The sequence below is a fragment of the Rhinolophus sinicus genome, chromosome 1, assembly GCF_057876585.1.
Source record: "Rhinolophus sinicus isolate RSI-liver-muscle chromosome 1, RSI-T2T, whole genome shotgun sequence".
Lineage (NCBI taxonomy): Eukaryota > Metazoa > Chordata > Mammalia > Chiroptera > Rhinolophidae > Rhinolophus > Rhinolophus sinicus.
This window is the reverse complement of record NC_142501.1, coordinates 55072794-55100786: the sequence shown is the minus strand read 5'-3', so window position 1 is coordinate 55100786 and position 27993 is coordinate 55072794. Positions and strand designations below refer to the sequence as shown.

The 27993-nt window shown below is 39.4% G+C and overlaps 1 protein-coding gene across 4 annotated transcripts; it reads right to left on the bottom strand.

Annotated features, from left to right (window-relative positions):
• Positions 1-10: 10 nt before the first annotated feature.
• On the bottom strand, positions 11-27790 carry EIF4B (eukaryotic translation initiation factor 4B). 4 transcript variants are annotated; one of them, XM_019724493.3, is made up of 15 exons: positions 27573-27790; positions 19284-19421; positions 17637-17845; positions 16149-16265; positions 14087-14141; positions 13300-13434; positions 9289-9426; positions 9010-9183; positions 6004-6232; positions 4986-5098; positions 4087-4300; positions 3527-3582; positions 2843-2951; positions 2488-2560; positions 11-2118 (listed from the first exon to the last, which is right to left on the bottom strand). In XM_019724493.3, the coding sequence occupies exons 1-15, from the start codon at positions 27583-27585 to the stop codon at positions 2038-2040; spliced, it is 1854 nt and encodes a 617-aa protein (XP_019580052.1). In that variant the 5' UTR covers positions 27586-27790; the 3' UTR covers positions 11-2037. The 4 variants fall into 4 exon arrangements, with proteins under 4 accessions (XP_019580052.1, XP_019580053.1, XP_019580054.1 ...); XM_019724494.3 differs by having other exon boundaries at positions 2843-2948; XM_019724495.3 differs by having other exon boundaries at positions 5001-5098.
• Positions 27791-27993: the final 203 nt, after the last annotated feature.

The window sequence follows — 27993 nt, the reverse complement described above, 5'->3', positions numbered from 1 at the left end:
AGCATTAAAATGAACTTTAAAGATCAGATTTATTTGGAGAAAACAAAAAAACCCCACAACCCAAAGGATGGGATTCACATCTCAAGACATCTCCCAGGTATTAAGTCTACAGATTACAAATCATTTTCATAGAAGATATTTTTGTACAAATTTTACATGTATCGAGTGGGACATAAATCCCTGTTTCTGTTTTAATGGGGGACAGGGTAGGGGAGTGGGGGAAAAAAACCATTTTTTGGATACAACTATTAGGAAGTAGACATGAAGAGGGCAATCCCTACCTTTTCATCATCTACAAATGGTAAAAAAAAGAAAAAAAAAAACAAATAAAAAAAAACCTTTACAACCATGGGCATCTCTCTAAAAGCCACTTCCTAGCTACTAGCCATCCAAGCCAGTTATTTAGTTACTTCACTTGGTACGTCTTTTGTGTCCACTGGGTCAATGATTCATTATGCCCATTGCTGCAGCACTCATAAACCAACACCCCTGCATGGCTGGACAGGGTCTAACCTAGGACCGTTGGGAAAAGGGCTTGCAAACAAGAAACCAAGGTGTTATTTCTCTGCGGAGACCAATATTACCCATAAGGATACCATCTACTGAGCTGACGGTACAAAGGTGCACATAAAAGCAGGCAGGTTAAGCTATTGTGTTGCAAGAGAAACCAGGACCTTGTTAAATAGTTCTCTCCATTACCATTTATTCTCTCAAGGGAAGCTAAAACACCAAAACAAAACCACACATTGGTCTAGGCCACATTATAAATCCAAACATTGGTGTGGGATTTCAGTGAAGAAAAGGAAACTTAAAAAAACAAACAAACAAAAAAACCCCCGTCAAAATCATAAGGCTCCCAATTTAACTGTCATTTATCCACCCTCACTCATCACCTAAGACCATTAATTCTAGAGTTTTCTGAAATGTAAAAGGGGTCAAAAAAGCAGGAGCAGGAGAATAGGAGTCAAAAGACATGAAGGAGCCAAGATTTGCTTGAGAAAAGCAGTGGTTCCTCATTTGACAGCTCCCACAGGCTGATACAGAATGTCTACATTGAGTATGTGGCTTAAACGGAAGCTGCTTTTAGGGAGGTAACAGGAAAGAGTAGCGTGAGGAACATAAGACGACAACTAGAGTTTAAATTTTTAAAGCTTCAAGATTTCAACAGAATATGGATATATTTGAACTTTCAAAAAGGTCAGTGTTTAAGAAAGGGTGAAACCAGGACACATAAGAGACTTGGGAATTCCCACAACCCCTAAAATGCTTCCTGCTCCAGGAAGTAACCATTCATGTGTTTATTGGAGATCATACCATTTCCCCTATTACTGGTGCAAAATAATTCATCACCTCCCCAACGCTCCCTTTCAAACCACGATTTTCCCACTTATTTTGGTCACCAAGCAGTCCTATTCTTGAGTGGCCTGTAGACTCATTCCTAGCTACCCCCCTGGGGGGTAAAAATGAAGGAATTCCCCCTAGGCTGGCCCCTGTAACTCAGAACTAAATAAGAAGGGCTGGCAGCCTCCTGGAGACTAAAACAACTTCAGAGACTAAACCTACCTTTCCAAGGATGGAGAATTTATTCAGATAACGTTTGAGGATTCATGTATGCTACGTTAGGACAATAAGAATTAAAGGTAGAAATCTCACTCTTCCTCATATTTGCCCTACTGCCCAACCAGATTCCAGTCATTGCGTCACTGTCATTGCCATTTTGCTAAATGGAGGCCCCTAGGCACTAATCACACAGGCAATCCCATGTGTCATAAAAATGCACAACTTTTCCGTTAAAATAGGTGTCTTTCTCTCTCTGGCTACATTGGCGATTCTCCAGTTAGTTCAATACTTTAAAGGCTGCAGCAGCATGCAAAAGAATTTCATTTCATTTCATTTCAGTTTGTTTTTTTTTAAAAAAAAGTTAAGAAAGGTCTCCAGGAGATGGTGAGTTTTATTTTGTCTTGTCTGGATAGAGGTTTCATTTGCTCTCAAATGTTCCAGGGTGGAGAGAGACTTGGAGAAAGCACAGGATGTAGTCTATTGGGTGCAATCTTCTCCCTCGTTTTCATCTTCACCATCAACGGAGAGAGCAGCATACTTGCTTGCAGAACTGAACTTCTATAACAGACAAGAGTGACAGAATGACCAAGACCTTGAATTCTCACATCAAAATCCAAGAGAGAGGATACTGCTACTTTGGTAAATGGGGGGGTGATAGTCCAGACCACACCCACGTGCTTGCTCATTAGCATTTTCCACTAGAGAGCGGCTAGGGAGCACTGTCAGTGTTCTGACTGAGGTCACACACCACCTTTTATCTTGAAGAGGGGATGATAGTGAAAGGCAGAAACAGAAAAACTTGAATCTCAGCTTCTTTCACTATTTCGAACAAGAAGTAGTGCCTTATTTCCAACACTCTGTTTGCAGCCCTAAGTTCAACAGCAAGGGTAAGCTGAGGGAAGTTGTGAACACGCCTTTGACACTTACGGAAGCTGGATTTTCTTCAGGTTTCTTTGGCTCAGGTGCAGATCGGGAGTCTTGATCCTTTTTGCCATCTTTCCTGCAGAGATGTGAGCATAAAACCACGTCTTAGGAGAGGACCCTCCCAACACCCACAAGTAGTTCTGAGGCACTCAAGAGGCCTCCAGTCAACAGTCTTTGCTACCCGGACATTTTCTTATTTGTAGATTCTCCGAATTGTAACTGTCTACATGTTGGTTGACTTTAGTTTGTCCACAGTAGGAGATATGGCAATGCTTGGAGAACAAAGACCTTAATTACAAAGACACGTTTGTCTAACACCAGATGAAAGGGAACAAATGACAGGAGAGAACACGCATACCTATCTGACTCCTTCCAGTGGTCTTTGTTCCCGCCATCTCCTGGCCCACGGCTGGAGTTCCCACTTTGGCCTTTTGGAACACTCACCCCATCCACTTTACTTTCATCTGCTTGAGTGGAGATACAAAAATAAATTGAAGGCAAGTAAAATAACTACTCTCCCTCTCCTAGGCTTCCCTTCAGTTGGAGAAAAATGTGCTCATATATACCGGGGGAAATTAAGCCTCACTTCAACCCAGACTGCCTTCCTTAAGTGCTTCTCCCTTGCTCTCTCTCACCCCCTCCCCACTCCCCACCCCCCACCCTGCCGCCAACAAGATCCACTAAAAAGTTCCACTGTAGGGTTACACCATCATGAAAAGCAAACTGGCAATAAGGAATATGACGCTGTGTAGTGACCTTCGTCTTACAGACGGTGACATTTCTAATCTGGACTGAGCATGTTAATTTCCTTCCGATCCTTTTTTTTCCCCTTCTAAAGAAATGCTCTACCAGGAAAGGGCAGGGCTCCAGGCTTTCTCCAAAGAGACCACTCCTGCCCTCTACTGGCAAGAAAAGAGATAACCTAAGAACCTTGAAAACAAAAATGGGTGCAAAATACACTGAAGTTCATTATCTCATGACTCCTTTATGGGCTTTTTATTTAGCTCTCTAGGTGAAAAAACTATTCCCCTTTTGGCTTTACCTTTCCTTGCTGGTCCTTCCTCTGATGGTTGAGCTGGAACTGCTTTCCCACCACCACTAGAAGGAAAACATGGAATCACATTCATCAGCTGTCTTAGGGAAGAAACAGATAAGCAACTTACAAAATCATTCTCTAAGTGCAGTAAGCTTTACAGAGAACCAAAAAATACATACATAATGATATGAAACATTAAAATATGGGAAAGACAACAAAAGCAATTCGAACACCGAGTGCCAAGTCCTTTAGAATCATCACAAGGAACCTGACTCAGGGAAGTGATTTCCAAGGCTGCACTGCCAACATGTGGCAGCGGCACGTTCTGATTTACAGTATTTGCAGATTGAGTTACCAAAGTGATGCCAACCAGCTATCAAAACTCCAGAAAATGGGACTACTAGCTCTTACAAGCCAGCTCCAGTACACCACCGAGTCTGAACTAAGAGAGCAAAGACAGTGTAAGGTGCTATCTAAGGCCAACTCCCCACAGGGCATTTTCCCTCACAATATCACAATCTTTAAGATCCTACAGCTCATCATCTGCCATTTCCAAGGTGACTCACCTTGTAGGGGACTGCTGCTCTGTGTCTGAGCTCTGAGATCGAGCAGGAGGGTTAGAACTTCGCTTCACCCAAGCATTCTCCTTTGGTGGAGGGGCTGGCATTACCTTTAGAGGCTGTTCAGGTTTGGGAGGCTTAGAAGTTGGAGAGTGACAGTCTTCCTCCTTATTGAATGTTTCATTTTCTAGAGACTTCTCACTCTCTCTCCTTCGTGCATCTGTGAAATCAGAGTAGGAAGGTCAAATGATCAGAAAAGACTTACTGTATAACCATCCATTAGGATCTGAACAGAATGGGAAATGGTCCACATTCAAGTTTACTGCTTTCCATCATTGTTCTTAAATGCAGACCCTAATCTGGCTCCCAACAGATGAAATTATCCCTAAACCAAGGGTTTCCAAATGTTTTGAGAAAATGTTTTACTGATGCAAGAGAAATAGGTTAAATGACTCTCCAAGGAAGGATAGCCATCTGACCTTTCCTAGGAATGAGCAAGTATTCTTTATTTTGGGATTATAGACTTTCTACACTCTCTGTGCTAAAATAATATCACTTGAGACACTGCTCTCATCATATATGACATAAAAAGGCTGGCCCTGAGAGGAGCTCATAGACAGCTACAGGACTTGACTCCTCTGAATAAAGAAAACTCTGAGAGACATCAAGACATAAAATGGAGAGACAAATGTAAGAGTTAAATATACTCTTCAGTGGAAAACTATTAAACAGATCATCTAAGTCTCCTCTAGTGCCCATTTCTCAGATTTTTCAAAGCAGGAGATGTGAAACGCAGATTAATCCAGGCCAACCCACATAGAGTCCATGACTTAACTGAACACTCCCAAGTCTGCATAATTTTGTTCTGGGTAGGTTACGGAGAAGGGCAATAACATGATACCCACCCTGATCTGACTTACTTCTTCCAGAGGTGGCTGAGGTCCCAGACTGTGACGACTCACTTCCTGTCCTTGACCGTTCCCGTTCCTGAGTTTCTTCACTTCGCCAGCTTGGGTGTCTGTACAAGAAATTTAACAAAACAGATTATGTCATGCTCAGTGAAGGCCAACTTGGACCCACGCTGACTCTTCAAGAACCATCACTTATTAATATTTTATCACACTTGCTTTATTTACAGGCAGGTGTGTGCATCGCTGTCTTCCTCACACTATTTGAAAGCTGCAGACGTTAAGACACTGGCTCTAAATACGTCAGCAAGCATCAGCTAGGGTTAAGGACATTCTCCTATACAATCTGCAATGCTCTTCTTTTTCTGGTAACACAACTTTGCAAGTCATTCAAAACTAGACCTAGTTTTTCAGAACATTGTTATAAGGAGGTTTCTACCCTATTAGCCAATGCCACCTTTCATAATAAATATTTTGTAATGACTCTTAGTATTCTGAAGTAATACTCAGATAGTATAACCAACACACACACAAGTAAAAGTAAATGAGAAATAATCTACATTCTACATGTACGTAAGTGAAAACATTTTCTCTACTTTATCCCCAGTAACTTGAAAAGAGGTAAATCCACTCACCTTACCATGTGGGGAATTTATTCTATACACTTAAAGCAGGGTTTGCAAAATTTTCTTAAAAGGCCCAGATAACTTTATAAAAACAGGCCCGGTCATAATTTGCTGACTCCTGTATTAAAGTATCACCAATTTATATTTGTTGCAGGTTAAGTCCAATAGGCCTTTAGAAAATTGTAAGGAACAGGCAACAACTCTTCACTGGATAAACTGTCCATCTACTGTGGACCACTTGGCAGCTCCAGCCCATGTACACTAACTGCTGACAAATGACACCCAATGACATGCACTCAGATTTCCCAAGTGCCCCCTAGGAAGGTAATGTTCCCATTAAGAACCACTGAATTCAAAGATGGGAAATCCGTAACTGAAGATCACCTCACCTCTCCCGAGGCCGTCGTTCTAGTTTTGGCTCATCCAGCTGACGCTGTAATTTCTCCTGTTCCTTCTGTAGCCGCTCCTCTACTTCCCGTTCTCTAGCAGCTGTGTCTACAGGCTTCGCCCCTCCGAAGATTGAGGCTGCCCGACTTGACTGAGAGGTGCTAGCAGAGGAATCGTCTTCCTTAGGAGTGCTCCGAGGCTTTAGATTCAGTTTGGGTCTTTGGGGTGGACCTAAGTTAAATAAAACTCTAAGTAATGGTTTTCAAAATCATCAGAAGCTGATGGCTGAAAGCCAGACTCCCAAACATAGCTTATGGAATGCTATATGGATTCAGATTTGTGGCCCAGCCAAGCCAACAAAGAAAGGGAGATTAGAAAATGGGTGGTTTAAATAACAAGTCCAATCAATCTTTCCACTACCACATCTATGATGTAGTACCAGACTAAGGGAAAAGACTCAAAATGGTAAAAATTTACATGGTTAAGCCAATTATTTAATGATTACTATTAATCTGGGAAGAACTTCTCAACTACAGTAGACTACTGGATGTAAGTATCTTGTTCAAAAACGTGGTCTGGAAGAAGGATTACTTCAGTAGGTCGAGCTTGTAACAATGTGCTAGGGAAGACCCCATCCAGTCTTATACTCCTAACTCTGTATATAATATAAACTTGATGGTGGTTCATAGGGTAAAGCATGCAACACTGAAAATAAACTCTAAGAGAGTTTGATTTCTTCCGATCCAAGTTGCTGGCATATTTTATTTTAAGATAAATTTTACGTTTGGAGGAAACTGTATTTCTCAAAACCAGTGTTTATCCTACATATTTCAGACATACAAAAGCTACAGAAGACAAAGCTTCCTTGATGTCCCTCTAATGACATGCCTAGCTGCCCTGTCTTCTATAACCACTAGGCGGAACTGGGTATTTACCATCCCCATGCATGTCTTTATACTTTCACTATATACATATGAATCTGCAAATAGGGTAGGGTACAGTTTAGCAAGATTTAAGTTCACAGTTTATATAACTTCCGAGATACAGTTTTAATCTCTGTAACTTTGTGAAGAGGTCATTACCTTCACTTTTATAGGGTAAAACTGGTCAGAAAGAGTAACTCATTTGAGTCATACAGCCAATATTTGGTGGACCAAAAGGTTACAAATCTATTATTACTGAAGCAACTCTATTGCTCTTCCCCCTTTCTTCTTCCTCTGATAATATCCATTTATTTACCTGCTAAATAAATAACTGGTGTACCTCTATTTCAGACACTGTGCTAAGAATACAACGGTTGGGGAGTTTTGAGCTCCTGTCTGCAAGGAGCCCAATTTAGTGGGAGGATCAGAATAAAAAGAATACAGTATGCTAAGTTCTACAAAAGAGATTTATCCATTATGAAAGTTTTAAGACTGAGATGGTGTTTAGGGAAGGCTGTAAAGGCTTTGAAGTGCCAATACCCCAGATTCTTGAAAACTGAACATGTGTCTAACAGGGCAGATGTAGAAGGAAGGGATGGGAAACAACTCTGAAGAGGCAAACTAAACTGGAGGAAGAACAGTGAAGGCCCTTGTATGTCGGAAGTACAAAGGTATCTTTCAGACCATGGAGAGACTAGGAACGTTTTTAAAAGGAGAATAATCTAAATAGATCTTGTTCCAGAAAGACAATTTGGGCCAGGATGAAGAATGATGCGAGGCAGGGAAATTGGTTAGAAATGTGGGTATAGCAATAAAGTCTAAACAAGGATAGTGGCAGTGACTTGGGAGACAAGAGCAGATCTTAGAGGGAGTAGGACGTAAAATCAGGGGGAAAAAAATCAGGTGTGCAGCTATTAGGGGAGGGAAGGAATGGCATGAGAAGGCCAGGCAGGAGTCATCAGGAAGACTTGAGGCACACACCTGAGCCTGCACTTTTCTCACTAGTAAAGTGGAGATGGTAACTGTACCTATACCAGACGGAATTCTGAGGATTATACACTACTTGTGTGAGAACTCAGCTCATTGTTGGTGCAGAGTAAATGCTCAATGTCAGCTATTATTTCTAGACTTCTTGCATGTAAACAGCAATGCTTTTAAAAATAAATTAAAAGTTTTGTAGAAAAAACAAGAAGCTTTTTTAGTGTTTTTGTTTGAGGGAGGAGGAAGGACTACCGCAGTGGAATTTCAATATGGCTCTGATGACGTCTGTCACCCACTGTGTTTTATTAGTTGTCCAGGTCCACCGTCCTTACTCGGGGGATTATAGGTTATGATGTATAAAAAATGTTTGGCACAAAGTCAGAACTGACTAAGGGACGTTCAAGACTAGGTTTGCTGTCTAAAAATAATTAAAAAGAAAAATTCTGTGCTGGACCCTTTACTTTTTCAATGATATCACTACAGTCAGAACACAAATGGAGGCCATTTATTGATACTTTTCGAGAAGTCAGATATACAACACAATGTTACATAAATGTTTATATAAATGTTATATAAATATAACATTTATATAAATGTTGTAACATGAGGGGCATAATTTTAGAATAGGTGCACTGACATCCCAGCATTAATTACTGAATATTAATTACTACAGTAAACTGATACCGGCATTGAAATCAGCAATACTTGCTTTTTAACCCCCCAGTGCCAACTACTGGCTATGAGACTGTTTGAGTGTTACTGCCTTCACTTGAAAGATAGAGCTACCACCACCTAATTGAAGTGTAGTTTATTAAATGAGATCACACCATAAAAATATTTGACAAACTTTTTTCCTTTCCTACTTTGTATCCTCAATCAATTTTAACTGAAAAATCTATATGCTAAGAAAGGTTAGAATCAGACTTTGCTTTCTTTCCATTATGTCATCCTTATCCAGTGCTCTTTCTATTACACTCTGCTACATCCTTTCCAATGTGTAAATTCTGTTTGTGCCCTCTTAAAGGGTCTGAAACATAACCTAAAAGTTTCCAATCAGTTTCCACAGCGGTCTGTCCCATTAAGCAAGCAGAAGAAAATGACTACCTCTGTCATCACGCCTATAATCATCCCGAGAGTAATCATCTCTGGAGCTCCAGGACCGATCATCGCGCCGTTCGTATCTGTCTTCATAGCGGTCCCCGCCTCCTCTGTAGTCATCATCCCTCCGGTACCCACTACCAAATGCTCTTCTGCCACTGCCTATCCTGGAATCAAAGCCTGTAAATACATCCCAAATTGTAATGATCACACTGGAGGGAAGAGAAGGCAAGAAAGGAGTTCTTAAAAGAAAGCAATTGAACTGAATGGTATTTTGGTAACAACCTCTATCATAGTCTCTGCTGCCTCTGTCATCATAGCGATCGCGGCCCCCATATCGATCCATATCGCGGCGTGGACCATCACGGTAACTATCCCGATACCCATCGCGGTATCGGTCTGAATCATAACGATCTCGAAACTCTAGAGGAAAGAGAAACAGGTAACATGATTCCTTTTTTGGGGGGACACTATTAATAGAAAGAAACAGGATAGCCCATTAGGTCATTTATTTGATTTTAAAAATTTTCTCTGGTGATTCAATACACATTTCTGGGTTAACAATTCAGGAGGAAGTTAGGGAAGAGAAAAATCTCCATAATGGATTTCCAGGATTAAAGATTTAAATATTAAAAAATGTAAGCACAAAACCCCAGAAGAAAATATAGTTGGAATCTTCTATGCTTGATGCCAAGGAACCAATCAAAGACCACTTAAAAAGTTTAGCACAGAAAAACACCACACACATCACAAATCTGAGAGGCAAAGAAAATGAGAATATATGCAATATACAACAAATGGATTATCTATTATGTAAATAACAGAAATTGAAATTAATAGGATGTCGTATTCCACTACCAAAATGGCAAAGATTAAAATAAATAATACATCTTGTGTTAGCAAAGCTTAGAGGACTATGTGAATTATGCAGTTAATTCCTACACTGCTGATGAATTCAAAACAGTGCAAACACTCTGAACGTTGTTTCAGAAATGTATTAAAAGGTTTTAAATTATGTATACTCTCTGGGCCAACAAATCAATTTCTAGGAATTTATCTTGAGCAAAAAATGGGAAATATTACAAAGACACGTACAAGGAGGTTCACTGCAATGCTTTTTTATATTAAAACTGATGGGAGCGCAAGCTATAGATGAAATAAATTAGGGGGCACATATACAAAGCAACCATTAAAAACTGAATCAGAAATGTATTTACTGAATGTGTTCACAACATACAGACGGTGCCAAAAAAATGTACACACATTTTCAAAAAGGAAAAAACTATTAAAATTGTCACACTCAATATATACTGATAACAAAAGATGAACACAAGTCATGTGTATGCATTTTTTTGGCATCCCTGGTATTATTTGAAAAGTGTTATAAACTGTATTTTATAACACATTCATGAATATCAATGACAGAGGCCTCTAAATGCCAGAAATTTATATAAAGGAGGCAAACTGAACAGTGTAAGTCATTCATAAAAGGTGGGTAGTGGCTATTTAGCTTCAGCTGACGTGCTAGATCTTCCAAATTTTCTGAGAGAAGCTGGGAACCCAGATTTTTATATGAAAAAAAAATATCTCAATTTCTAAATACGAACTATTATAAAAAACTGAAAACATTTTGAGTTAATAATTTATGTGAGCAGGCCAACGAGGGATCTTATTTTTATGACTGCTTCCTTTTAAACAATTTCATTTTGCGAAGATCATCTTGTCTATGTCAACATTCATTTATTCCGTGGTACTTTATACATCAAAGGACACGCTAATGTTAGTCAAACAATTATATATAGGAGAGCAGATAAAACAATTAAAAAAAAAATACAAAAACTGCGTTTATTTTAAAATTTAATTTCTGGAGAGGCAGTGACTATACTCAATTTTATTTAGATAATATTAAAACGACTGTAAATTTGCACTCATTAACAGGGATCCATAGTGAAGAAAAGCAGCACATGAATACACTGCTACTAAGATAACCAGGAAACATGTAAGTGTTTGGTGAGATTGTACAGTATTGTTTAATGTAATACTCCCCCTTGCCCTCAAAGCGTCTTTTATGGGCCCAATGCTTGGCATAGGAGTCTCTGACCTCTTGGTACCGATAGTCTGGGATCTCTAATGTTGGTAAAGCAGACTTTGGGCCACAACCGAGTCTTACAAACTTGGCAGCTTTGGATAACAACAGCACACTCACTCTTTTCGGTATCCATCCTGTTTGCTCTAAATTCAAGGTTGGAAGTGAGAAAATAGTCACCTCCCTTGATTCAAAACAGGACCCCTGGTCTGACTGCTTTTTCTTTCCAAGAGCCATTTCGTCCTGTTAATAGAACTTTTTGCACAAATGCTGAAGTGCAGTATCTCAGGTAATTCTCTTCAAGGGTCTGTTGGGTCACGAAGACTTGATCGTAAAATTAGATATAAATTTTATTTCCTTCTTCCTTTTGCATGTTATTAAGTTAAGGAGGACTCTCTTCAAATAGGAATGTGTCTCTTACTGCCTCCTCAGTTATATTTGGTAAAGCTCATACTAGGTATCGCACAAAATTAAAATCTCTGTGAATTGAAATTTTTCTTTCAATTTCTTTTTACTTACAACGTACTTCAAACATACGGGAAGTACAGAAGTGATTGTAGCAGACTTATGAGCCTATTATTTAAGTTTAGTTGATGTCAATATTTTTGCCATGTTTGTTTTAGCCTTTAAATTTAAAAGCAGTATGTTATAGATGTAGCTAAAGGACCCCCTCCACCCTCCCTTCATAATCATAAGGGTGGTTACACTACACGCATACATTTTTACAACTTAGATATTAACACTACGTGACACTGTTTTCCAATTTCTAGCTTCGCTTTCTCCCCTCAATCAAATAGGTTCTGAATTTTATCCCTGTTGTTACATGTACGTTATGCTATAAAGTATTCCATTACATGGACAAACCACTAATCATTTCTTTACCTAACAGTAGGTTCTTTCCATTTTAAAAATAACTGGTGTTGAGTATTTCTTCATGTATTTCAATAAAGTTGAATAATTTCCTCCATGAAAGTACTTTACAAAGCTTTTGTTTTTAGGTGGTGTGTATGAAAGTTGTAATTTACCCCAACTCTGACGCCATCACAATCTCTATTCCCCTTCTTTAAATTATCTTTTATTTATTTGCAGATTGTTTCTCTTCCCCAGTATAAACAACATACAATGAGGACAGGATTTTTGTCTGGTTTGGTCACTGCTATATCCTGAGCTTAGAACATTATCTGGCACATGGCAGACATTCAGCATTTCTGAAGAAAATGAATTTTGTTATTTTAAAAGGTATCTTAAAAAATTACATTTGGACTGTTTGCTGCTAGTAATGCAACCAATTTTTGAATAGCAGGCCTCCCTCAAATATCATAGTTCTGCTCTACGTTGTTTTGTTATGTGATGATACACCATAGGCACTTAACTATTATTTGTATCAATTAGCATATAGTAAAACTGCTTTCATTATACGCTGTTTTACTTAAAAGTCGCAGAACCTACTGATGACATTAAAGAGGACTAACTCTATTCTGCTCTTAACCCAGCAATTTTGCTGAACTCTTTTTTTTTTAAAAGAGTTTTTTTATTGGGGAAGGGGAAAAGGACTTTATTGGGGAACAGTGTGTACTTCTAGGACTTTTTTCGAAGTCAAGCTGTTGTCCTTTCAGTTTAGTTGTGGAGGGCGCAGCTCAGCTCCAGGTCCAGTGGCCGTTGTTAGTTGCAGGGGGTGCAGCCCACCATCCCTTGGGGAACTCGAACTGGCAACTTTGTGGTTGAGAGGATGCGCTCCAACCAACTGAGCCATCTGGGAGCTCAGCGGCAGCTCAGCTCAAGATGCCGTGTTCAATCTTAATTGTAGGGGATGCTGCCCACCATCCCTTGCGGGAGTCGAGGAATCGAACTGGCAACCTTGTGGTTGAGAGGACACGCTCCAACCAACTGAGCCATCCGAGAGGCAGCTCAGCTCAAGGTGCCATGTTCAATCTTAGTTGCAGCGGGGCGGAGACCACCATCCTTTGCAGGACTCGAGTTGAACTGGCAACCTTGTGGTTGAGAGCCCACTGGCCCATGTGGGAATCAAACCGGCAGCCTTCGGAGTTAGGAGCACGGAGTTGCAACGGCCTGAGCCACCGGGCCGGCCCCTGAACTCGTTAATTCCACTACTTTACTTGTAGAATCTATTGAGTTTCTTTATAAACAATTGTCTCCAAAAGAGAGCAAAATGAACCCAGTAGAAACTGACTTGATAAAAATGAACTTACTGTCTCCAAAGCTGTCATCACCTCTTCTAGGTGGGTAGTCATCAAAGCTGTCTGTGGTAGGACGGGCCCTCCAGTCTGTATCTGTTTTGTCAGAATCCCGATTTCTATCTCGGCCAAAAGAACGATCATCCCTGTCTACAGATATATAAAATAAAGAACCCCCATGTGAGCTCACAGAAACTTTTGCCCAGTATTTCTTGCATGCATAGAAACCCCCCCTCAATTTACTCTATTTCTTGCTCATGATGAAGTTGCCCCAGATTCTGTTAAGTTCACTGTCCAACTCAACTGAGTGATTTATTTCCTCACATTTATTCCTACTGGCTTAATGCGTATCTGTCTCATCTCCTGTGTAGGAACCCTGATATATACATGAATTAGGCCCCTCCTGTGCCCAATATACTGCTGGGTACCTCATCTGTTTATTATATATTGCATGTTCACCTATGTCAATCAGGGTTTCTCACTCTCAATACCACTAACATTCTGGGCTGAATAATTCTTTGCTGTGAGGAGCTGTCCTATGCATTACAGGATTAGTTCCTGGATTCTATCTATAGATAGATAGATGTCAGCAGCACTCCCAACAGTTGTGACACCCTAAAATGTCTCCAAACATTGACAAACGCCCCCTAAGGGGCACAGCTGTCCTTAGTTAAGAACTACTGCTCTACATTAACGTAAGCCTACCACTCTCTACTTCCATAAAATTTTCCGGGAAGGGGCAGCCCTCCTTTGTCATCTTAGGACCATAACAAAACAGGAAAATTCCTATAAGCTTTCTTACCTTTATCCTGTGCTTGATCAGCAACGTCCACTCGAATTCTCCTGTTACCTAGAGACTGAGAGCATAGGACCATATTAACCAACCTTTTGCCCCATTATGCACAAATCCCATGAGTGACCTTGAACATCTGGGCATAGCAGAAGCACTGGGGGAAGGAAGATAAAGGAAAAACACTGTAATGTAGCCAACAGTCCAATTGGTTGGCTAAAGAATCCTTTATAAAAGACTTGAAAACTGAAATAACACCTTAGAATTAATAAATTTAAATTGGGCTTAAATGATATCAGGTCAATTATCTTAAAACCAAATTTCCCAGGATAGAGTTAACTTTTTAACCACCAAAGGCAATTTAATGTAGTAACAGTGCAATAAATAAAAATAATTCCCAACTAGCTAAATAAAAGGCATTATTTGGGTCCAGAGTAATTAATCAGTCATTCAAGCATTTATAGAAATCCTACTATGTATCACGAAGTTGCATAAAGCATGGTCTCCATCTATATTCTCAAGTTCTTTTACTTCATATTACCTTTGGATAAATCAGTTCCTCCAGGATACCCTCTGATTTCCCTTTCCCACATCATTATTTATATACTTTGAACCCAATTAACTCTACTGCTGATTTTTCCTCATTTCATAGTAGAATCTACAGTTGAAGAAGGATAACAGTGAATTTTAGTTAAAAACACTTGGCATTATATTAAATACCACTATAATAAAATCTCTAAATACACAGTAACTCCTAAGTCTGGACCATGAGAACATTTTACATTAACAGTTAGTTAATTCATCAAACTTCAGATAATTCTATGCTATTTTTTAAAAAAAATCCAGACTGAGAAGTTAAAAATTAGGAATGTTATTAAAATCTAAAAATGATCTGAGAAGAAATACTCTGTAACAACCTTAGATTCTCATATACTTAACTAAATATGTGAATTTGTATTCCTATCTAACATTTACTTCAGCTAATCATGGTGGTACCCAATTATAAGATAGGAAAAATATTTTACAAGAGTTTGAGCAGGATTGGTATTAGATTCTCTTTGAAGGTTTGGTATAATACACTAGTGAAGCCATCTGGTCCCGGACTTTTGTTTTTGGGAAGGTTTTGGATGACAGGAAAAATATTTTAAAAGATGTTGATTGCAATCATGTCAAATGGCAGATTTGGACCATAGAATCATGTATGGCACAAATGGCATTGGAAATTGCCTTCAACAATGAGAGGTTTCTAGAATTAAAAGGAAAAAAAAAGAGCCTTTTTTCTTCCCAGATATAATTAGTTTGATATCTAAAGTCACTAGAGGTAAAAAAGCAGTTCCTAGCTTAGAAACTTCCATCATTAACAGGTAAATAAAGGTTTTAATATCCTGCTTGGGCCAGCCTAAGAATCACTACATGGCCTCAATCACACAAATAACTGCATTACAATTAGATTTAATCTCCATTTCCCCCTCATGTATTAACAGCCGAATTGCCTCTCCTTACTGAACCTCTAGTGTGTCTGGATAGAAAAACATCAACAGGCAATGTTAAAAAGCAGGACTGAATGTGTACTGCCTTTCTTCTGTGAAAGATTCCTAGGAACATGTATTTACCACAAATGATATGCAAGAATGTTTCTAAACCCTCTTAAAATTATATATATAAAAAACACCATTACTTCCCTAAAAATGAGACAATGCTATTTAATATTCAACTAATTAACATGATTTTTCTATTTGGATTGATCTGGTCAGACTATTTTTTTAAAAGCAAAGCCACGAGAGCTGAGGCAAAGCTGTGAGTGAACCAATATGGGATTCTATTAAAGACTTAGTGTGGTGGATTTCTTCCATAATTTTCCACCTAAGTACCTCCCTGAATTACTGGGGCTTGCTGAACTTGCTGACGTGAGGTGTGACTTTTAAGTGCTATTGTTAAATAATCCAGGCTTTTCTTTGTAGAGATTATAGCAATCACTGAAATGGGTATTGACTCAATTTAAAAAATATCAGTTTGATAAACATGAGATTTGATAGCTCCCACCCCTCAAGCTCCCCACCATTATTTTCTTTACCTCTTCATTGAGGCTCAGGGCATTGAACAAGGAATCCAGGTCCTCAAACTCAGCATAACCAAAACCTTTCAACCTCTCTGGATTGCTGGGTTCACGTGGTAAACGCACTGCACTGATCTGAAGGAGTAAAAAAAACAGAATGTGTTTCCCAATTCAATGCTCTTGTTCATTTGTCTCCTTTTTTGGACCATTGTAGATGCAGTAGATTTCTCTGAATACACAAGAACCTGGTTGTCTCTAGGCAGAAAACTGGTGCAAAGGAATAGAAGACAGACTTCACTGCATGCCACATTAAACCATTTCAATTTGAATACAAATTTAACGCTTATATATTTCCAATTTTTATATTTCAGAAAGTCAACTCAATTTTTGCCAAGAAGTTTTCTGGCAGTGCATTTTCTGAAAGCTTCCTTATCTGAGAAATGTTCTGGTCTTCATATATTAACAATAGTTAATTGTTAACCCCCTCACCCTTACCCCATCCGCTGAATTCTGGCAAAACCACTGAATTTTTACTATTTTAGGTAAAGATGTGTGCCCTATACACACTGTCATCAAACTGTGCCAAGTAGTTGACTAGGATAGAAAAGTGGACACAGGAAAAAATTCATACTAACTTGGTTCTAATTTGAACTTGTGTTTTCTAATTTGAAGTTTGCAGGATGTTTTCCTTTAAAGTTTCACAAAACGTTCCCTGGCACCAGTTCTTATTAATTATTTACAAGAGGGTATGCACTCTCCATTTCCAATTTTAAGACCAGTTTCAAATACTCGCACAATGAATGTGAAAAGCCCGAATAGATCAGAGATTTTATTCAACATTCTACAGAAATTGGTCACTAGAAATTAAAAACAGGTCAGCCTTCTAGTTGTGCTATATAATTAAACAGAGGGGAAATTTCTAGGTAGCAGTCAAAAAAATAATCACATCAGAAAAGCCAACTACAGAAGTTGGCAGACCACTGCAGACAACAGGCTCTATGAAGGGAGCCAAAAAACAAAGAAGGAAGGCCGGAACTGATTCTTAGAAGAAACATACATTTAATCTTTTCTAATTGGCAAAGACTCTGGGAAAAAAACCTCACAGAACTGAAAACTGTTACTCATGATTTCATTTTTAAAGTCCCAACTATTTTTAATTAAAGTTTCAAAAACAGAATGGCTGAGTTGAAAGAAACTTTCTTTCCATCTTTTAAAATTTAACTGGATACATCACCTTTAAGTTTCTTAATGAGAAGGAGTACAGGTTTTTGAGAGACTCTCATCTGTATCAATAAGGTATTGTTAATTTTGCTGGTAACTGTCCGACTGGTGCTGAATGAGAACATTCTCAAAGAGCCTAAACACTACTTCATCTATTATGTATCCGTTTCTTCCAAGTCTAGACACAACCTCAGAATCTTTCTCAATATAGGAAATCAGAGACAGTCACTACCAATATGTTATCCCCCGTATCTAGTTCATTGCCTAAAACCTTTGTAGACTTACATTTAATCCTCTAAAGAATTCCTTAATGGAGTCTTCTGTCACATCATAGGGCAGGTTCCCCAGAAAAGCAGTGTATGGTGGTGATTTGGGAAGACGGCTCCTGTCAATATTGGGTTCCCGAGCAGCCCGTGGAGCAGTGGGCAGGATGGAACGGTCAATTGGAGGTGCCCTATACACATCGTCATCATTACTGTGCCAAGTAGTTGAAACTAGGATAGAAAAGTGGGCATATGAAATTAGAAGAAACTTCCCTTACTGCTGTTGTAGAATAAGAGGACCAATGCTAAGCGCCAAGTATTATATAAGCTATATCAGGAAACAAACAGGTAAAAAGGGTAGGTGTTACAAAGAAAAAATGCTTCTGAAATGTTAGAATCAGAATAGCAATGCAAAAAGACTTAGTATCCACCGTCTCTGTTTCTAAGTATTTCAACGCCTTTCAAGGCCCAGGTTTTTTGTTAACACGTTGTGTACGGGGGTGAGGTGGGGGTGGGGGGGTGTTTAAATCCCTCGTGAAGATTCTCGTGATCTGTATGCAACGTGTTAACAGAATCATGGTAACTCTTTCTTATGTAGCAAAGGAATGAGAGAATATCAACTATTTATGTAATGTTACCATGTGCCAGCTACTTCCTATTCATCATATCCCATCATGTCTTTTTATCAATCCTGTGAGGTTGTTCCCCATTCTACAGAAAAGAAACTCAGATTTCAGGAAGGCTCTGTAACGCGACCCAGGTCACACAGACTGCAGAGCAGTAAACAGTAATCCCAATAGAGCTACGATTCCAACATGGGTCCCTCACTAGAAATGTATTTAACTATATGGACAACTCACATATTCCTACCTTTCAGCTGGAGAAAAAGTGTTTTGTTCATGGTTTAGCCTCCCTTTACTGAAAATAAAAATCAATTCAGTCCCTATAGCACTGTCCATGAACTTGCACTTCAGGCATCAACACTTATGGAAAGTATAATCTGTATGAAATTTGTTACTATGAAAAGAGGTCACAAAAGAAAAAAGTATTCTTTAGTCTACAATGAAAGCTTTTAGAAAAAAAATGATAGGTGATCAGATTTATGCTATACCCAGTGGTTATATATAGCTCCTGTCTGTTCCTGGATACTCCTTGAAAGCACAGAGCTTATCCAAATAATACCCCAGTGATTCTTTTGTATTTTCCCACCATAATTACTGTTCCTACACCTTTCCTTCAGACCATTTTCGTTTACCCAAGGACACTGTGACTTCTTATTAACAGTTCCTAGAACGAATTATCCTTGACTCCGAGTATAAACAGCTTACAGATTGTACTGCAGTATTACTTTATGAGGACATCATAGAATTTTAGACCCAAAAGGAAATAATCTAGTTCTTACTTTTCAAATGAAGAAAACTGACGCTTAAAAGGATAGTACCTTGAGAAGTCTGCTAATGCAAAAGCCAGAACTCGCTCTTGAGTCACCACTTTAGTTCCTATCACAAACTCTTAAAGCCTAAATCTAAAATTCCATAAAATACATAAGATTTCAGGTTCTACAAAATGAGTAAGTTCCTTTCAAATTAAAAGTGTGAACCACTATAATAGAATAGGTTTTATTTAGAAGATAATGAAAATTCCAAGCATGAGGGAAAATAAAAATTACCATCTCCTTCCAGATCGTCTGTCTCATCAGCCCAGCTGACTGGTTTGGGGACATAGGTGCTTCCTCCACCAGTCCCTCCATCCTCAGCCAGAAAGTCTGTTAGGGAGATAGTCTTCCCCTTCTTATTCTTCTTTTTTGCTGTTTTAAAAAGAGAAAGATAATTCCTCAGTACTTGGGTGCTTACAGGGTTGTACGATGTACTATTGTTAAATATATTTACAACAAAAACAACATAAAAGCCCATCAAAGGATTGGATGATGGCACATTTACATGAAGGACTACCATGCAGATATAAACAAGGAGAAAGCACAATATACAGGCATGGCAAGGCCAATGAGAAGTCACAGAATACATATTATGAGTCCCTTTTGTCTAATGCATATTATGGAAAAGGGTCTAGAAGGATTTTCAACAGTGTCCTTCTGTGGATCAAGGCCGGGGTGGGGGCAACCTTTTATTTCTTACTACATTCACTCATATGTCATTTGAGATTTTTAATTTAGCAATTACTTGTGTGTAAGACAGGTTACTACATTTGTTGCTCCTGGGATACAAAGAAATAAAACAAAATCCCTACTCTTAATAATGTATTCTGTATGACACTTTTGAAGATGGTTTGATACTTGTAAAATAACCACAGGAGCTGGGAATCATTGCTATCAATCTACAGAAAAGGAAACTAAGTCTCAGAGAGGTTAAATGACTCCTCTAAAGTTACAGAACTATTAGCTGGAAGAGCTACAACGAAACCCAGCATTTTGCATACCAAGTCTAAGGTTCTTCCCACAGGAGTCCCAATCTCTAAGAAGCTTGTTATCAGTTCTATGGCAGGTTATAATAACCATGGTAAAATGTTGTACTTACTGTCATTTGAAAATGCTCAAATGGTAAGATTCATATAACAGCCGGATCTCTCTTTGCCCTCTAGAAAAAAATTACCCCCTTCCCTACCTTAACGCCACTCATGAAGAACAGATATCATATTAAAGGGAATAAACAAGAAATCCCTAAGAACCAACACATTTAAATGTTTCCTGCAGTTATAAAATCTTTAGGAATCTCCAAATGACTCCATTTAGTGGATTGACCTTGGCTCCTTGTCTAGTTCTCAGAATTTCTGAGATGGGCACCAATCAACAGCTAATGCAAAGCGCTGAAAGGACTAACTGAAGTTCTAGAACTGGCCACTGAAGAGCAGTCACTAAATGGTCAGAAAAAAAGTAAGCAGCTCTGTTGTAACAAAGATCAGTTTCATGGTTTTTATAATCCTAAATTCCTCCGTATTCCAATTCTCATCTAATTTTCAATCCAAGAGGACTAAGAATCTGTAACATGATGCACCATCTGCTAAACTGAACGGTGTTTTCACTTGGTACCTGCTTTTCTTTTAAAATCCAACTTACAGGAAATAAAGACCTGCTTGCTATAAACATTATGAACAATCTTCTGGACACAATAAGAATTTGAAGTATTATGGTCTCAATGTGCAAACCAAATGAACTTGGCTGCAATAACACAGGGAAAACATGGCCTTGAATATAAAACATTTCCACGTCTCTCTCAAGCGAATAGTAACCCTGATTCAAAAGTATCCTTTATGATCAACGAGGTAGTATTTTGGATCTAGTCTATGCTTTGAAAGAAAGCAGTTAGGCAAAGGTTGAGTACTATGGCAGTGATGTTGCTTCTGGCACATATGCAAAGGCCTAGGGGAAATTTTAATAAATTATTTTACACAAGACATAAAGCCTACTTCTGAGGTAGAACACTTCTAGTGTCTAGGCTTATTTTAGTCTTTTCCATATCCTCTAGAACAAAAATAGTGTCTGGAACTAGTAAGATGCTAGCTAGAGATCCTTACCCTCACAGGACTTAACCTAGTATTATCAGTTATACCCAATTATTAACCAATCTGGTCACTGGGAAAATAGAAATGGAACTAGTGGTTAGTCCATACAATGAGGCCAAGTTCAACATAATAATAAGAATTTGATTAAGGTATCCCTTTCCCCTTTATTCTATATACATAACTACTACCAAAACAGCAGAATCTGGAATTAACTTGCCCTTTGGTCTGATTTCTGCTTACATCAACTTTCTCGATCAGGGTTTCTCAATTTTCACCCCTTGACTCTTGACAAACAAGTCTCACGCTCTCCTTTAATGTTATTTCAAATTTCAAAAATAATAAACTAAATAGTATGACTAAAAAAATTAAAGCACTATTTTAGAATGCCTTTTCAAATCATATATCCCCATTTCTCCTGATTCTGTCACTGACCACTTCCCAAAAATTTCTGGTTGAGAAAAATCCGTTGGATGATGATAGATTGCATTTAAACAGAGAATTCTTTCACAAGACCCTTAAGTTATGTTTCATTAAATCTAGCAGCAGCATTGACTCAGTCACAATATAAGCAGCAGATTTAAAGGAACTAGCCTTTAAAAAGCAAAATCAATAAACCTAAGTAGGTGCCAATGTTCGCTCCACTCCATTTTTTCCAATAACTGGGAAACAATATTATCTAAATCCTTTATGCCCTTTGCTCCTCCAGTATCTAGGCCCACATAATGTTTAGGATTTTAACAACATTCTCCACTTCTTTTTAAGTAAAATATTGTTTAATACTCCAGGTGTATTAATCCCTTGCCACAATGATGGAACTGGTCCAACTCTTAGTTTTTTATTTAAAACCACATGGACTAAAGAGGAAAAAACACACATCCTAGAAATGTTATTAAATCCTCTGCCTGCTGCCTCAATTACAATTTTAATTTAGCAAACAAGCACTGGGTACAGTCATCCCACGGGGGATTGGTACCAGGACATCCCCACCAGCCTCAGGGACACCACCGTCCTCCAATGTCCAAGTTCCTGATATAAGAGGGAGAATTTTAAATCCTCCTTCTGTATACTTTGAATCATTTCTATGTTACTTATAATACCAAATACAATGTAAATGCTATGTAAATAGTTGTTATACTGTATTGTTTAGGGAATAATAATCAAGAAAAAAGTCTGTACATGTTCAGTACAGGTGCAACCATAGCAGGCCTAACCACACAGTACATGTCAGCAACAACGTAACCTTTCCCCCATTATTTTTGACCTGTGATTGGTGGAACCAACAGATGAGAAACCCATGGATATAAAGGGCCGACTGTACTTCACATAAATAAACTAATAAATAAATAAATAACAAATGAAAAAACTTGAAAGTATTTTCAAAACTTAGTCCACAACTCCTTAAACAACAGAATAGCCTTCTTAATAAACAGGGTTTGTTATGATATATACAAAAATAAATACAACTAATCAACTCCTAGTCAGTTCCTCAGTTTCTGACATTTTAGGTAATTCTTTGTCGTGGAGGGCTGCCATGTGCCTCTGTAGGATGTTACCATCTCCAGCCTCTACTCATTACATTCCAGTAGGAAAGTCCCTACCCCATTGTGACAACCAAAAATGCCTCCAGACATTGCTAAATGTCCCGAGTGGGCGACAAAAATTGCCCCCTGGTTGAGAACCACTGTTTTCTAAGTGTTATTTTCACATCAACAAATAAAAGGACAGAGCAGACGGGTGGCTCAGTTGGTTAATGCATGAGCTCTGAGCAATGGGGCTGCCAGTTCGATTTCCACATGGGCCAGAGAGCTGTGCCCTCCACAACTAGAATGAAGTCAATGAGCTGCTGCTCAGCACCCGGGTGCCCAGATGGCTCAGTTGGTTGGAGCGCGTCCTCTCAACAAGGTTGCTGGTTCGACTCCCGCAAGTGATGGTGGGCTGTGCCCCCTGCAACTAGCAACGGCAACTGGACCTGGAGCTGAGCTGCGCCCTCCACAACTAAGACTGAAAGGACAACAACTTGACTTGGAAAAAAGGCCTGGAAGTACATACTGTTCCCCAATAAAGTCCTGTTCCCCCTCCCCAATAAAAATCTTAAAAATAAATAAATAAAAGGACAAATAAAAGGAAATGTCAGCCCTATATAAAGTACACTAGCAGAAAAGTGACTGCAATAAACCAGGTCTTCAGGGTTATCAGGCTACAGCATGTAAAAAAAATTGCTTCCTTCATTTTCCTCAGAAAATTTTTCTGTTATTACTCCATTGTATTAGTAATAAAAGCACCAACTGGCAGATATTAGAGTTATAAAATCTATAGACTGGCTGCTAGTTCTTTATTTCAAACAGAGGACACCTTAAAGTACAACAAGCAATCAAGTTTATTTGTTGCACAATGCCACCCCACTTCTGCATCTTTCTTAAACTAATATTTATTTAGGAAGGGAAATTCCCCTAGCTCTTCTTAACATTCACATGGGGCTTTGTCAAAAATTAAGTTTCTTAATTTTAGATCTTGTCAGACTAAGTCCCACTTATTTTATAGGGTTATCAACTCTTCTAAATGTTTTAGTAACTATAGGCTAAGAAAGTCAGAAAGCGTCATAAAAATCTGTGTAAGATCATGGCAGCATTATTCATAATAGGAAAAAAAACCCCACAATCTAAATGTCCATCAACTAACAAATGGATAAATATAATGCAGATGTCCATACAATGAATTTGGCTATAAGGACTAAGTTTTCACACATGCTACAGTACAGGTGCACCCTGAAAACATGAACCCTAAGTGAAAGAAGCTAGTAACAAAAGTCCACATATTGTATAATTCCATTTATATGAAATGTTTAGAACAGCTAAATACAAAAAACCCAGGAGATTAATATTGGGGGGAAGAGCTGAGGATACATGACTACTAATGGGTGCTTCTTTTTGGGAAGTGAATCTTGCCAAATCCTCCTCTAGAATTAAAAACTAATTAAGGATTAACAAATGTTTCCTTAAAGAAATATTGTATAACTGCAAATCAATGCACCCAAATGCCAGAGTGCCTACAACTGCTGTTGTAACTATACTGCTGTTTAGAGCTCAGACATGAAAAGATGTTTCATACAATGCAATATATGTTGAGGCCTCACCTTAACTGCATTATAGTTCAGCATAAAAGAGAATAACGACTAAGTCAGAACTTAATAAGCTCCATTACCTCAACCAGTGTTCAGTTAGTTATATGACCCCTCTTCTCTGCCCTATTTCTTGATCTTGACACAATCTGAGGAGAATGTCATACTGTCTTTTCCTCCCCCTCTCGAGACACTCAACTGGATCATTTACATAAAAAATTACAAAATAAGCACCTAATACACGCCATGCTAACCACTACACAAAGCACCTGGAGCTTCTCTCTAAGAGGAGCTATAAAAATTAACTTCTTGCTTCAGGCATTTTCCTACCATTAGAACTACAGAAATAACTATTACAAATCTAAGAAACTGACTTTGGTGTGTGCATTTATAAATGTACACACACATACTGAATTACAAGTAAGCACTTGGTTTTTAAAAAAGTCACCCTGAAGTTCATTCTTTCCCCATCATGAAAAGAGAATTCTAGGATGTTTTTAGACATACATATACGGTACGTGAATTATATCTCAAAGCTGTTTAAAAGTATATACTTAAATGACTTTACTTAGAAATATTCTTTTACTTTGACACTGCTCCCTGTATTTGGGAGTTTTAGTCTTGGCATTCTGATTCTGGTTATCTTACTCCCAGAATAACATATGGTAAAGGATGGGATTTGAAAATAGGTTAATATGTAAACGGCATAAATGGCAACCAATGAAACTATTTTTAACTATAAGGGTCAGCACTGCATGAAAACTACCATTGGACACAATCCTCTCCATAAAAAAATCAATGAAACGAGATCCCACATATAATGGCATTTTGAAGTGTTATACAAACAAAAGACCTTCTATAGGCATACATACAACTATTTCCAATTTCAAAGCATTTTAGTCTCAAAAATTAACCTGTATCGAACAAATTTGACATCAAAAAGTATACTGAAAACACACTGAGTTTTATAGTTTTAGTACAGCCATACTGGTTGAATGCCCAGTATATGGGAATACTGGTCACTCATCAAAGTCAATGCAATTGACTGGAAAAGATTGCAACTACGGAAAGAACTTTGCTAATCCCAGATTTCTCAAGGACAGACTGTCAGATGTAACCTTGTGCTCAGACACTAGCATAGTGTCTCTTATACATACTACACAATCTAAAGATTTATGGGATTAAGGAGACGAGGGTTTCCAAGTGGGTAAATATGGAAGAACACGAGGAGACATCACCAAGTAAATCCCTTTAACCAGTCTGGATTTCATGCAACTCTGTAAAACTAAGTCGGATTGCTAACGTTTCTTCCACTTCTAAAAATTCCACAAAAGTTACGGAGAAAGGGGAGTATAGGCTTTTCACTAAATTATGACACTAAGTCATTAAGATGGTAAATCCAGGCCGAATAAGCTTCAGATGAAGCTTTAGGGCAGCACCCCAAACTTATGATATGGAAGCCAACCTTGTTATTTCCAAGTTGATAATGAAGTCAGGAGTCTCAAAGACTTTGACCTTGCTCTGCCATGTGCATACAGTGTGACCTTGAACAAATAATTTCATCTTCCTCATCTGGTAGATATCACCTGCCTACATTTATCTCACAGAGCATCAAATGAGACAATAGACACAAAAGTGCTTGGTCAATTGACCAGTGCTACACCAATGAAAGGTATTATGTTCAAATACACCTCAATTCCCTCAACATTTTCCGAAGACATACATAATCCTTAGTCTCCTATGTAATAACAGAGAAGATAATTCTTGGTGGGAAGTAAACGTCCAGAGATAGCAAGGGTTTGATAAATGTTTCATAGAATGCATGGTCATGCCAGGGAAAAGAAATTAGTTGTTCTGCCAAACCGTAGGGGGATTGGTTCCAGGACCTCCCTGAATATTAAAATCCTCAGATACTCAAGTCCTTTATATATTAATAGAATGACATAGTATTTGCACACACCCCACACCATCCTCCCATATACTTTAAATCATCTCTATATTACTTATACCTAATACAATGTAAATGTTATGTAAATAGCTGTTATATACTGTATTTAGGGAATAACGACAAAAGTCTATCCATGTTCAGTATAGGCTAACTACATAGCACACATCAGGAACAACTTAACATTCCCCCCAATATTTTCTATCCCCATGGTTCAATACGCTGATAAGGAGTGTCGACTATAAACCCCCAAACTAAAATTAATACTACAAAATGTTACATAGCTCATTGCTAAGTCCATCAGAAATGCAAGTGGACTTTTATGAGTGATATTCCCTATCCCTAAGAGGTCTAAATCAGGAACCAACTCCAGGCACTAGTATTATTTTAAAACCACCTCCTAATCGTTGTTCAATTATCTTAAAAAAAAAAAAAAAAAAAAGGGCTGAACACCACCACTGGAGCTATAAAAATTCAATCAAAATGGAAGCTGTCAAGGGATCGGATCTTGTTCACCATTGTATCTCCATCACCTAGAACCGCTCCTGGCATAGTCTGCGCTCAGTAAAAATGTGTTGATTGAATTAAGAAAAAAAAGCCTAGAAGAAATCTGTCTACCCTTGCTTCCTCCCCAACACGTGGGCGCACCAATGGGTTCCCCACCCCCACTTAACTCTAGTAGCTTCAACCCCCAAACCTAACACATCTATCCCTTGGGAGAATACAGGGGCCGGGCCCATTCTAAAAGATGAAGAATAGAAAGTGAAAGGCTATAAAAGAAACCAACAGAGACGCGTAAAACCTTGCCATCTGCGCTCTCGCGCGTGCTTTTAAGGCGCGCCCGTCTCCACTACCCTCGGTTCGCCTACCGCGCACGCGCACCGCTGCCTTCCTCCGCCCCTCCACCGACTCGCGATCGTGTTGTAACTGCCCCCCCTTTTTTCCCCTGCCCCCACTCCCGTCCGCAACGGCCTCGCGCCTCGGGGACCTAGTCTAGTGTGCACCCGTCCGCGCGCCAACCGCCTCCTTCCTTCCTCCACGCGGGCACAGTGCTTCACATCTATGAGAAGGCCTCACGCCCCCTGTAGATCTTTCTGCGCCTCCTCCTCATTCCAACTCAAGCCAGAGTCCATCATTACTCCCCGCTCCAACCTCGCGCAGACGGGGTGAAAAGAGTGCGAGGGGGAGGGTGTCCTTCCCCTCCCCCCAAACATCCCGAGGCGAAAACCTAACACGGCCAAGCCGCCAGCCTGCCGCAGCTCCCAGATCCAAAGGGAAGTGGTGCCGCCCACTCCCCGACTCCAGGGGATCAGTGGAGCAGGCTCGGAGAGTGGCTTGGGAGCCCGGTCCTTGGCCGAGCTCAGCCGCTCACTCACCTGAGGCCGCCATGTTGGGAGAGGGAGAGAGAACGCAAAGGACCCGGATGAGGCAATCACGTGATTATAGCGGGCGCGTCAGGCAAGGAGACGCAAAACTGGGAGGGGGCGGGGAGGTGAGGAAGGAGAACAGAGAGGCGGGGCGGCGCTGCTCTAGGTTCGTAAAGCAGCGCGAGGAGGTGGCGCCGCGTCCGACCGGAAGACCTGCGCGACATGTGGCCAAAGGGGTGGGGCCTGGGCTGTCGCGAAACCTGTAATGCTTTACGTAGGGCTACGCGCGAACCCGGGGCAGGGTCTGAGTACGGGGCGGGGTCTCCTGCTTCGCTGACTTCCGGCCGGTGTGGGTAAACGGAAGGGGAGGGGCCGCGCTGGCTAGGACAGTTCCCTGGACCGAATGAAGGCGGTCTGGAACCTGGAATCG